This window comes from Arvicola amphibius, chromosome 10 (assembly GCF_903992535.2).
Source record: "Arvicola amphibius chromosome 10, mArvAmp1.2, whole genome shotgun sequence".
Taxonomy (NCBI): Eukaryota; Metazoa; Chordata; class Mammalia; order Rodentia; family Cricetidae; genus Arvicola; species Arvicola amphibius.
The window spans coordinates 61607505-61620400 of record NC_052056.1 but is presented as its reverse complement, the minus strand read 5'-3'; the positions used below and the strand labels follow the sequence as shown (position 1 = coordinate 61620400).

At 38.6% G+C, this 12896-nt stretch overlaps 1 protein-coding gene across 1 annotated transcript in view; it reads left to right on the top strand.

The window, feature by feature from the left end:
• Positions 1-12896, top strand: part of Ubxn7 (UBX domain protein 7) — a 61697-nt gene that overhangs the window by 42009 nt on the left and 6792 nt on the right. Inside the window, exons 5-8 of the mRNA XM_038345541.1 lie at positions 1139-1251; positions 5683-5829; positions 7847-7937; positions 8571-8698. Coding sequence (XP_038201469.1) covers positions 1139-1251; positions 5683-5829; positions 7847-7937; positions 8571-8698 — 479 coding nt within the window. The remainder of the gene's footprint in view (positions 1-1138; positions 1252-5682; positions 5830-7846; positions 7938-8570; positions 8699-12896) is intronic.

Genomic DNA, 12896 nt, shown 5'->3' with positions numbered 1-12896 from the left:
TGTAGGCCATGATATGTGTGTGTTCTCTAACCAGAGAATAGCTTATTGGAGTTAATTCCTACCACATGGGCCCTGGGGATTGCACTCAGGCCATCAGGTTTGGCAGCAAGTACCCTGACTTTCTGAACCATCTAGGTTGCCCAGGACAGTTGTTTTTTAGATAATACACGAGAATTGCTTGGTCTGTATCTGGTGTTGTATCTATGCCCCTTTAAGGCAAGGATAGGTCCAGTAACTTTGAAAAAAGTTGGAAGAGAAGGCTTAAGTTATCAAAGGATTCTGTGCTTTTCTAGTAGATGGGGACAGCAGTGTCCATAACCTCTGCTGCAAGCGTTTAAAGACAGGAGCTAGCTGCAATAGATGGGTAATTATCAAACTAGAGAAATGATTCTGAAAGCTTTCTTCTATGTTATGAATATGTGAAAGAGTTTACTTTGATAAGGGGTGTGTGTGTGTGTGTGTGTGTATTCTTTTGCTGGTGACAAACAGGGCCTTGAATATTCAGTGCAAGCAAGCATTCTACCCCTCAGGTGTATCCTCATCTCAAGGTGAATTTGGTTTTGTTTTAAATGGTGCTGGGCACTAAATGGGGGCCTGTGTGTACTAGATAAGTACTGAGCTAGATCCGCAGCTCGGCTGCCTTTCCTTCTTACTGTGAGACGGTCTCTTACTAGGTTGTTCAGATTGGGCTTGAACTCACTCTGTGGTTCAGGTGTTTTTGTTTTTTTGAGACAGGGTTTCTCTGTAACAACTTCGTAGAACAGGCTAACCTTGAACTCACAGAAATCTACCTGTGCCCCCTGAGTGCTGGGGTTAAAGTCAGGTGTTACCACACCTGACTGAACTTCTTGTGTTAGCCTAAGTCTGCATCACCAGGCCTGGCCCAACATGACTATTTGTAAGTAATTTAATTTTCTACTTTATCCTTTGGCTAGGAAACAACACAGTCCTGGAATTTTTTTGGGTTTTTTTTTTTGTTTTTGTTTTTGTTTTTGTTTTTGTTTTGTCATTTGCTTTTTGAAGCTAAGCATAATGTTCAGTAATTCTTTCAGTCAATATAAGGTCTTTTGTTTATTATGGAATTTAACACTTTGATTTTATGACTAATTAAAACTTTTCCCATTTTTCTGTATTGCAGTTAGGCAAGAACAGGAATTAAGAAATGGAGGCGCAATAGATAAGAAACTAACCACCCTTGCAGATCTGTTCCGGCCCCCAATTGACTTGATGCACAAAGGCAGCTTTGAAACAGTAAGTGTTTGGAGATTTATACTAAACCCGTGAACTGGTTTACAATTTTAGTGTGTCTTTTTTTTTCTCCTCTTTCTTGAGACAGGATCTTACCATGTAACCTGGACATATTATATTGACCATGCTGGCCTCAAAATCAGAGATGGGTCTGCCTCTACCTCCTCTGTGTGCCACCATGCCTTTTTAATTCAATTTTATTTTTTTCAGTATATAGAGAATTGGTATCCTAACTGTTTGTGCATAATATACTTAAGAATTGCACTGGGTTATATTTTTACTGGCAATAAATGCAACAGTGTATGAGGTTGATTATTTTGAGAGCCTTTGATTAGCCTTATGTGACATCATTGTAGAACCTCTACCACTTAAGAGCTTCTATTTAAAAATTTAGTTTTGTGCCGGGCGGTGGTGGCGCACGCCTTTAATCCCAGCACTCGGGAGGCAGAGACAGGCAGATCTCTGTGAGTTCGAGGCCAGCCTGGTCTACAAGAGCTCGTTCCAGGACAGGCTCTAAAAAAGCTGCAGAGAAACCCTGTCTCGAAAAACCAAAAAAAAGAAAAAAAAAGAAAAAGAAAAATTTAGTTTTGTAAATGTATATATCTTTAACTATTGCTAGGTATGTAATATAATGTTTATTAACCATTTATAAATTGTTTGTATTTCTCTTTTGCCTATATTGTAGACTCCCCCTTATCTGCAGTTTCGATTAGGTTTAATTTACATGAAATCTCAAAATATTAAATGGAAAGTTCCAGAAATAAAAGTTGCTATGGTGTTTTGTTGTTGTTGTTTGTTCGATTTTTGTTTTGCTTTGTTTTTGAGACAGGCTTTCTCTGTTTGCTTTGGAGCCTGTCCTGGAACTTACTCTGTAGACCAGGCTGGCCTTGAACTCACAGAGATCACCTGCCTCTACCTCCCGAGTGCTAGGATTAAAGGCGTGCACCACCTGGCTGAAAATTGGTATGTTTTAAGTTATGCACTGTTCTAAGTAGTGTGATGAAATCTTGCCATCTACTCAGGACAATATATCTATATAATATCTGTTACCTACCTGTTTATCATTTAGTTAGCTGATCTGGGGTAATATAAATTTATCAACTTGCTGGGGTGGTAGTGGTGCATGCCTAGCACTAGGGAAGCCAAGGCAGGGGTATCTCTTAAGTTCAAGGCTAGCCTGATCTAGGACACCTGTGGCTACACAGAAAAGAAACCCTGTCTTGGAAAAACAAAAACAAAAAAAGTTGCTCAACTTTATAATAGCTTCATTTTATTTATTTGGGTTTTTTTTTGTGGGGGGGGGTTGGTTTGTTTGTTGTTTGGTTTTGGTTTGTGTGTGTGTGTGTGTGTGTGTGTGTGTGTAACTTTGGAGCCCAGGCTGGCCTTGAACTCACAGAGAGTCTGCTTGCTCTGCCTCCCAAGTAACTGGGATTAAAGGCATAGTTCTTTCATTTTTGAGGCAGTGTCTCACTATGTAGCTCTTAGACCAGACTGGCCTCGAACTCAGAGAGCCTCCTGCTTATGAGATTAAAGGTGTGCACCACCACACCCAATTCAATTTGTAATATATTTTTTGTTTGTTTGGTTGGTTGATTTGGTTTTTTGAGACAGAGTTTCACTGTAGCTTTGGAGCCTGTCCTGGAACAAACTTTTTTTGTTGTTGTTGTTTTTTGTTTTTTTGTTTTTCGAGACAGGGTTTCTCTGCAGCTTTAGAGCCTGTCCTGGAGCTAGCTCTTGTAGACCAGGCTGGTCTCGAACTCACAGAGATCCGCCTGCCTCTGCCTCCCAAGTGCTGGGATTAAAGGCGTGCGCCACCACTGCCCGGCTGGAACAAACTCTTGTAGATTAGGCTGGTCTCGAACTCAAAGATATCCACCTGCCTCTGCTCCCCCCATACTGAGATTAAAGGTATGTGCCACCACTGCCCAGCTTCAATTTGTAATAACTTAATGCTTGTGTTTAAATAACTTATTTTCCATAATTGTAACCCAAAACTTAACTCGTGATGTTGGTAATTGGGTATATCATAGGCAAACTATAAAGTGTTTCCTATAATTAAAAGGGTGATTATTCTTGATTTATTAAAAAATAAATTATCCATGAAATTGTGAAGAAGGGACTTCTTCAAAAGAATTTTGAACTACTTTTCCTGTCATATTCAACATTGTAAAAGTTTGGTCTCCATGTGGCAGTGCTTAGTTAGAATGGATAATACATTAAATTTGTGTATATTTTTGTTATTTGTGGTTTCATGATGAAGGAAGTCACAAAATATCCCACACCAGTTCAGAATTATGAATAATAAAAGGGTTATTTATTTAAGGGAAAACTGTCCTAGATAACAGTTCTCTGCATGAACAAAACCAGAGTCTAGCAGCTGGAAGCAAGAGAGCAGGGCATATACTTTACAGCTGCTTTTACAGTATAGGAGACCGTGCCCAAGTGGGCTGGTATCTTAAAGGCTATTGGCCGAAGGAGCAGAATGTGCTCCCACAGCAGTTTCAGATAAGTACTGGGGATATTAGAAATATATCTGGATCTAATTACAAAATATATTCTTTCCCCAGTTCTTCCTAAAACCCAAAGGAAAACTTCCTGGGGCAGGTTTACTTGATTGTCTGCTAACTTTTTTAAAAAATTTATTTATTTATTATGTATACAACATTCTGCCTCCATGTATGCCCCACACGCCAGAGGAGGGCGCCAGATCTCATTACAGATGGTTGTGAGCCACCATGTGTTTGCAGGGAATTGAACTCAAGACCTCAGTGCTCTTAACTGCTGAGCCATCTCTCCAGCCCTGTCTGCTAACTTTTAAGCAAAGCTAGGGGAATATGTTCCCTTCTCACCACAGTGATAATGACTGTCATTGAGAAAACAGCAGTAGGAACTGGAGAGATGGCTTAGCAGTTAAGAGTATTAGCTGCTCCTGTAGAGGTTCCAGTTCAGATTCCAGCACCCAGATGGTGACTTAACAGCTGCAGTTCTAGGGGATCTAATACCTTCTTCTGGTCTCCACAGATAGCAAGCATGTACATAAACTCATAAACATGCATTCAAACCCATAAAAATAAACCAACCTTTAAAAACAAACAAGTAAATAAGACAGAACTATCACATTTTCAAGATACTTGGTATTTCCAGAGAGGATTTGCTGGCTGGTAAGACTGTTGAATGTGGGGTTCCAACAGTTAGGTCAAAGCCAATATTTCCCTTTTTCTTCTTTATACTTATTGAAGTTTTCTAAAGGAGCAGAATCAAGACTGTTGTGCATAGTATTACAGAAAAAATAAAAATAAGGGATTTACTAGGTTGACTTTATCCACTGGTTCAACAGTGACTGTATACTTGAGCTGCTCAGTCCAAAACGTAGGTTGCTTCAGCCATTCTCTCTGGTGTTGAAGGCCTAGAAACTCCCTGGAGAGCTGAAGTCTGATGATGAGAATGGCCACATGTGTACACTGAGAAAGAAAGGGGCTTACAGGGATGTGCACACCTACTCCCTCCAATTTTCCCAGTCCTAAAGGTCTGTGTTCTCTAAAGTGCAATTTCACCAGTTCTGATTTCTCCTAATTCACTCAACTTGATAGCTGTCACAAGGATTATGTATATGTAAAATAATAATGTATAAATGAAAAAAAACTATATGTCATTTAAAGATTTATTATTTGTATTTATATATATGCATATATATGCATGTGCATGAAGTTGTCCCCAGAGAGCAGAAGAGGGCATCAGATCCTCTGGAGATGTTACGCACGGGATAGGTGCTGGGAACCAAACTTCATTCCTCTGCAAGAGTGTCAAGTACTTTTATCTTCTGGCCCATATCTCCAGCCTCTAGATATCATTTTATTTATTAATTATTTGATAATTTATTTTTTCTTTCTTAATTTAGCAACAGAGTTTGAGACAGGGTCTCTCTATATAGCCCTTGCTGTCCTGGAGCTCTAAACTCAGAACTCCACCTGCCTCTGCCTACCCAGTGCTGCTACCCAGTTTACAACAAGGTGTGAACCACCCACACCCTGTTAGAATTCATTACAGTGTATTTTAATCATAGTCATTCCCTATTCCCCTAACTCCTCCCAGCTTCACATTTCCTACCTGGGTACTCCCTCTCAACTTTTGTAGCCTCTGTCCCTGCCTTTTTTAAAACCATCAAGACCAATTTGTGCTACCCCTACACAGAATGGTCCAGGGGGAGCATGGAACAGCCACTGGAGCATGGTCACTCTATCAGGAATGACGCTCCTAAAATGACTTTTTCTGCCCTGGCTGTCTTGCAACTGTCTCTGTACACCAGACTGACCTCAAACTCAGAGATCCTCCTGCCTCTGCCACTCAAGTGCTGGAATTAAAGGTGTGTGCCACTACTGCTTGGCTAGAGACTATTTTTTTTAAAAAAATCAATGTTTAACTTTACTTTTACAGGCCAAAGAGTGTGGCCAGATGCAAAATAAGTGGCTGATGATAAACATTCAAAATGTACAAGACTTTGCATGCCAGTGCCTCAACCGTGATGTGTGGAGCAATGAAGCTGTGAAGAATATTATCCGGGAACATTTCATTTTCTGGCAGGTGAGGACAGTTAATTAAAAATTTTGTAATATTTTTGTAGTGTAGGATGTTGTTGAGGAGGAATGGTGTTACAAACTGGGAAAAGTGAATTCATTTATGACATAAGTTACCTGTAATGGTTAAATATGTGATGCCCATGCTTCAGGAGCATCTTGACAGTCAATCTACAGCTGTACAGTTCAGTAGAAAAATCGTCAAAGCCCACACAGTTTACATTTTTCTAGAAATACCATCTGAAAAGGTTCAAAGGAAACAGGTGAAAATAACATTAATATTCTTTAAATCAATAGTGTGTGTGTGTGTGTGTGTGTGTGTGTGTGTGTGTGTATAACATTAACATTTTAATGTCATGATCTGTGGTGTTAAATTCTCAAGATATAGTATGTAATTCATGCTTAGTGCATGGAATTAGTTAATATTTAATATCTATACAAGACAAATGGCCATGTGGAAAACATTTTAGAACTTTGGAAAAAATATTAAAACTTGTGTTTTAGCTTGAGTTTGTTACTCTTTTACTGTGCGTTCTTAGCTTAATATTCTTCCATGTTGAGATGTAATATCTTCTCGTGTAAACTATCTAGTTAACTTAGACTAGCCGGGCGCCTCTGACTCCCTTCTGTTTCACTCTTCTTGTTTGTTTGTTTGTTGAGGTTACTGCTGGGGATTCAACCTGGGTCCTCCTGCAAGATAGGCAAGTGCTCCACCATTAAGATAATCTCCATCGTCCTTTTTAGTTCTTTTGTTTACTTTTTCCAGATGTGGTTTCTCTGTACAGTCCTGACTATCCTGGAACTCACTCTGTAGACCAGGTTTACCTTGAACCCAGAGATCCAGCTGCCTTTGCCTCTCGAGTGCTGGGAGTAAAGGTGTGCGCCACTAGGGTCCACTCCTTTTTAGCTTTTGAAACCACTCCAACCAAGTAGGCCTTGAACTTGTGATCCTCTGACCTCAGTCACCTGAGTAGCTGGGGATTAGAGCGTAGGTAGGCCCAGTTTCCATTTCTAGTTTTTAAAAAGTTACAGAAAATAACAAAGTAAACATATATTTTCCTTTTCTAAGATATATTACTAATGATGCTATTAATTTACCTGTTTGTATTTTACAGTCTGATAAATCCAGTGGGATTTCTGTTTTTTTGTTTTTTTTTTAACTATTATTATTATAAGTTTGTGTGTGTATACTGTATGGTTGTGTGGTGTGGAGGATTGAGGATAACTTTTGGAAATTGGCTGTCTCCTTCCGTTATAGGTTCTGGGGATCAAACTCAGGTTGTCAGACTTGTGCTGCAACACTTTGACCTGATGAGTCATCTTGCTGGCCTCTGAAATTGGTGTTCTTTGAGTTTTTGCTTTGTTTCGGTTTGGTTTGGTTTTCGGTTTTTCCGAGACAGGATTTCTCTGTGTTACCCTGAGTGTCCTGGAACTCACTCTGTAGACCAGGCTGGCTTTGAACTTTCAGAGATCCACCTGCTTTTGCCTCCTGAGTGCTGCTGAGATTAAAGGTGTGTGCCACCACCGCCTAGCTCTGTGATTGTTTTTAATTACAGAATTTCTTTTATTTTATTCAAATATTGACTGAACATCTCTGCCTAATAAAATGTTGGGTTTCTAAATTTATAATCTTAATATATTGTGATTTATTAAAATACATTTTCTATGCCAGGCATAGTGACGAATGCCTTTCTCTGTGAGTTCAAGGACAACCTGGTCTACATAGTAAACTCCAGGACAGCCAGAACTATATAGTGAGATCCTGTCCCCAAAATAAACCAAACCAAAGAAACAGAAAACTCATAGATACTTGAAAAGAAAAAGTTAGTACCTCTTTTGAAGTGAGGAAGGAGGAGGAATAGGTTTGTTGTTCATAATGAGTTTTTAGAAGGGACTGGGAGTAAGTCCATACCTGATCTTACTTCCCTTTTCACATGGGAATGAAAACCAAGCATGTTTTTCAAAGGCTTGGGGAATCCATTGCTGTTAGTGGGTAACATTGCTTTTTATATTACTGACAACAGGTTTATCATGACAGTGAGGAAGGTCAGAGATACATACAGTTTTATAAATTAGGGGATTTCCCCTATGTTTCCATCTTGGACCCACGGACAGGTAAGTTACATCCAATTACAGCCTTTAAACTATCATTTTTCACATACCTAAATAGTTGATTAATATTTGATTTGGTCTGGCTTTAGCAATGTAATAGTTAAGGAAAGTTTTTTCTGTTTATTCCATAATTATGTAAACATTCTTGAATGTGTGTATTTTGGGAGTATTTCTGGCAACTTGAGGGGAAACAGTATTTTGTGTTTGTACAGTTCTGCTCTTTTTCAGGAAAACTGATAGGATTATCTCTTTATAAGGGTCTCCCTAGGTTTTCTATTATAATAAAATCTTAAGAATTTAAGTTTTGGTTGTTTTCCTCTAGAACACTAGAGGATGAGCTGGTTTCATTATTATATTTTATTTAAATTTTTCTTTGTTTGAATTTCTTCTTCCTAAATTGCTGTAAGTGATGCCAGCAAATAAGATAATTTTCCTGTCATGATTGATTCTATCAGTGATTATAATTGATGTTATTGGTAGGTTATGATGATACTCTGTGACTTCAGCAACTGAAGTATGGGGATATGAATTTGTAACAAATGTTCACTGTTCATATGGCAATTATTTAATGAGTATGGTTATAAGAATTACTGATTTTATATTTACATGTCTTGATTTTTTTTTTTTAATTTTTAGGTCAGAAGCTAGTAGAGTGGCACCAATTAGATGTGTCTTCTTTCTTGGACCAAGTAACAGGGTTTCTGGGTGAACATGGGCAACTGGATGGACTTTCTAGCAGTCCCCCCAAAAAATGTGCCCGATCAGTAAGTATAAGTGACGGACAACTAAATATACCTGTATGTCAGCATTTTATGTGAAACATTTGATGTTAAAATGGTACTTTTAATAACGTAAGTAGTGAACAGTTAGGATTTCTGACTGTACTACTTAGATACTTCTTACTTTTTTGATAGTTTTCTGCAGAATTTTGTCTACTCAGTGAAGTCATAATACATGTATATAACCCCCTACATATATACATAATTAAAGAATAAAAATGAGACCAAAAAAGAACAGAAAGGAACAATTTATATAAATCAGGAGATCTGGTGTGGCCAGGCTGCTGGTAGAGGAATCTTCCTAAGGCAACTCTGGGAGGACTTCTCAAGCCAGACTGTGGCAACAGTGGATGTAAGATTTTCACTTGGGATATTATTTGGCATTATTACTGGTGAGATAGCTTTTGGTCCTGGGTTTCTCTGGCTCTCCTAGTGTTTATTTTTACACTTAATCTCTGTAATAGTTATTATGCAGACATCTTTGCTAATTGACGTTATGATTAGTTTCAAGTAAAAGCTCTTCAAAGATAAGGCAGTCTTACTTTGGTTAAAATTGCTATTTGGATTTTGATGGCAATGATAATAAAAATTATGTATCTTTAGAAGTCTATAGGTTATAGTGATAAAAGAAATAGCTCATATCTAAAGTAAGTACCTAAATTGAATAAATGAAAATTTTCTGTTTACTTTGGACGTTTCATATTTCTTTACAAATTTAGAACCAGCCTGTTATTTAATACAAGGAAACTTACTATAATTTTAATTGGAATACACTGGTTCTATGGACATCTAATAATTGAATCTTCAGGTCTGGTAGTATGGAAAATATCTCCCTATTTTTGTGTCTTTAATTTCTTCCAGCAGTATTTTCTTGTTTTATTTTTTGTATTGACCTTAGAGTACAACCTCAATAAACAAATTAATTTGAATAGCTGTTATGACACATCTTGCTGTTGACTGATATGTATGCATGCATATATGTTTGTATATGTATATATGTATGTGGAATTTCATATTTTTATTCATTTACTTATTTTTGTGACCCAAGCTTACTTAAAGAAGCTTGGGTGAGAAATCATTTACAGGAGCATTGACACCTTATCAGTGGCTACACTCCTGAAGAAAATGTCCTTTTCATTCCCAGCAAATATTAACTTTATTTTAGGGAGAAGTTGTGCCTTTGTAAGTTCTTTCCATGGCAGGGTATTGATGGGTCCATCTTGTACAGGATTTATACAGGTGATCACAGCCACTGCACTTAGGAATTCAATTTTGTCACGCCCAGAAAAATGTCCCTCTACCCCATCCTTCACATTTTACATTCCCTCTGCCTTCTCTTCCATGACATTTCCTGAACTATGGAGAGGCTGCTATGAATGCTATTGTCCCACTTATGGCTGAACATTCAACATTTATTCTCCACATTTTAACCCCTTATGTGTCTTTGCAGTTGCCATTGTCCCCTGCAGAAAGAAGTTTCTTTAACTATAGCAACAGCAGCACTAATCTGACTGTTGGAGTCTCTTAGTGCTCCTTTCCTGGCTCCTGGAGACTTGTCTCACCACTAGAAGTTCCTCTGTCTGGTTATATAACTCCTTTTAAAATTTGTATTTGTGTGATGTATCTTCGTGTGTGTGTGTGTGTGTGTGTGTGTGTGTGTGTGCGCGCGCGTGCGTGCGTGCGTGTATGCATGCGTTCCTTGCCCTCCTTATTCACTGAGGCAGGGTCTCAGTTGAACCCAAGATTCATAAATATGGCTAATTTGGTTAGACAGTTTGCTATGAGAGCCCCTGTCTCTGCCTACTGAATGTTGGAATTATAGCCAGACTACTACACCCACCGAGCATTTATAAGGGTTCTGGAGATCTGAGCAATAGTCCTCCCACTTTTAAAGCTCTTTAACCAGTGATTGCCTCTCTAGTCCATATGTTTATTAAGATGTACTTTAGGAAGTAACTGAGGTTTCCTCCTTTTTGTGGACCAGATTATGATCTTGTCCAATGGGCTCAGACTCAGATATACTTGAATTCCTGATACTTACGCCTCCATCTCCTGCCTGTATTCCTTTTATTCTTAGTTTACAGGGTATCACATGTCTGATCCCAGCACCCAGGAGCCTGAATCAGGAGGACTATTGCAGGTTTGGGGACAATCAGAACTATATATTGAATTCTATTCTAGTTCAGCTATAGAGTGAGACCTGTCTCAAACAAGTCATAGACGAAACAAATAAATAAATACTATAGGGCAAGTAGTACATGGACTTTCTTAATTAGACCTTTTTTTATTTAAGAAATTCTTTATGTATAAATGTTTTGTCTGTATGTGTGCACTGCCCTTGAAGGCCACAAGAGTGTTGGATCCCCTGGAACTGAAGTTACAAATGGTTAGAACCATGATGTGGGTCTTAGGAACTGAACCCGTGTTCTCTGCAAGAGCAGGTGGGGCTGGAGGGATAGAGTATAATAAGGTCTTCAAGAGACCAGCTCTTAAGAATCCCTCTCAGGATTCAATTAAAGACATCACAATAAGCAAAAGGAGCTAGAATGTAAGGGTTAAGAAACCTACTCACAAGACTTTTTTTTCTATCCATGTTTCTTTATTTTTCTTCTTCTTTCTTATTCCTTAACCCACTTGTTACAAACATTCCCAGTAATATAACCAGCAGTTATCTAGCCCTAGCAGGTTTCAGGACTGGAATTCTTTTGCCCCATAAAAATCAGAAAGGAGTTTTCACATATCCATTTGTGGCTGTCAGCTCAGGGTGGGAGTGGCTTAGTGCTGTCTGGTGAACTCCTTAATGGAGAAAGTTAAGAAATGAAGTAAATCATCAGGGAATTCTAGAGGGGAAAGCTAGTATGCTACACTACATTTTTAGGTGGTTAAAGGTTTATTTTCAATAAAATTATGAATAGAACACAGATTGTTTATTAAATCAGCATACCACTCTTTTTTTCTCCCAGCATGCATAGAGGATATTGTGTAACCAGATAACCCATGTAAACAGCCAGGAGGAAGCTAATGGTTCCTGATCTGATTAGCATATTCATCAGACAATGTAATTTCTATGGGTCTAGGTCTGGCGTTTACACTTATTGGTCTAAGTGGTAGAAACAAAGAGGAGACCCTGGCCTCTATATTATCAGTCCAGGGTATGCTGTTATCAGCCATTCTGATCACAGGTGTTCTGGGTCTGTGGTGCCAATGGGAAGGAAGTTTTTCTCTGGGTTAGTTAATTATCTTTTCTGTTGTCCTTGAGAGTAAAACACAAGCAGTAAGTTTCCTGAACTAAAATCATCAGTAAGCTGAGGTTAAGGTGTAAGGAGTTAGGAATCTTTTAAGTGGGGTATAACCAGGGCATGCTTATTCTATCTATCTGAGCAGCTATGAATCAACAGCTTTGGGCAAGTAGTAATTCTGTGCCCTTGGATATCTGTGAATATCTTAAATGGAATGCTCTTACCTGGACCCTTAACACTGGCAAAATGCCTGTAGATAAAGATAACTGCAGGAAGGCAGATCTCTGCATTTACCTAGGAGAGAGGAACAAAGGCCTGGCAGTGTGAAACTTCACATGTAGCTGGGGAATGTGATCAGTGAGCCCCAAAAGCATAGGAAATAGTTCTGAACTGTGGGAATTAATTCATAAATTTGTAACAGAAGGGGAGTCAGCTACAGCAAACATCTACAGCAAGAAGCAGCTACTTTATTCACAAAGCAAATGCAGAAAAGCCTTGCCTTTTGATTTAAAACTTTCACCAAAAGCCCCCGGCTCTTGATGAGTCACTCTTGAAAAGATGGCTGAGTAATTACTATAAAATGTTGCTGATTGTAGGGGAATTGGTGGGAATGTATACTATTCTTCCAGAGGAACTAAGTTCAGGTCCAGGTACCCACCCACATCAGGTGGCTCATAATCAGCTCCAGGTCTGATGTGTGTGGGCACCTACACTCGTGCGAACACATACATACACACACATATTAAAATAATAAAAATAAAATTCTAAAAAGAATAGCGGGTTCTTTTAATCTGAACCAACTCTCTGGCCCCTGATGTTTTTGTTTATAACCATAATTTGGGTTCTGTAAGTAAGGAATCCCAGGGAAGAGTGAGTATTGGATAGGAACAATAGGAACCTGGTGCAATCTGCTGTCTCCCTGCTTGCTGTACAGTGTTACTGCA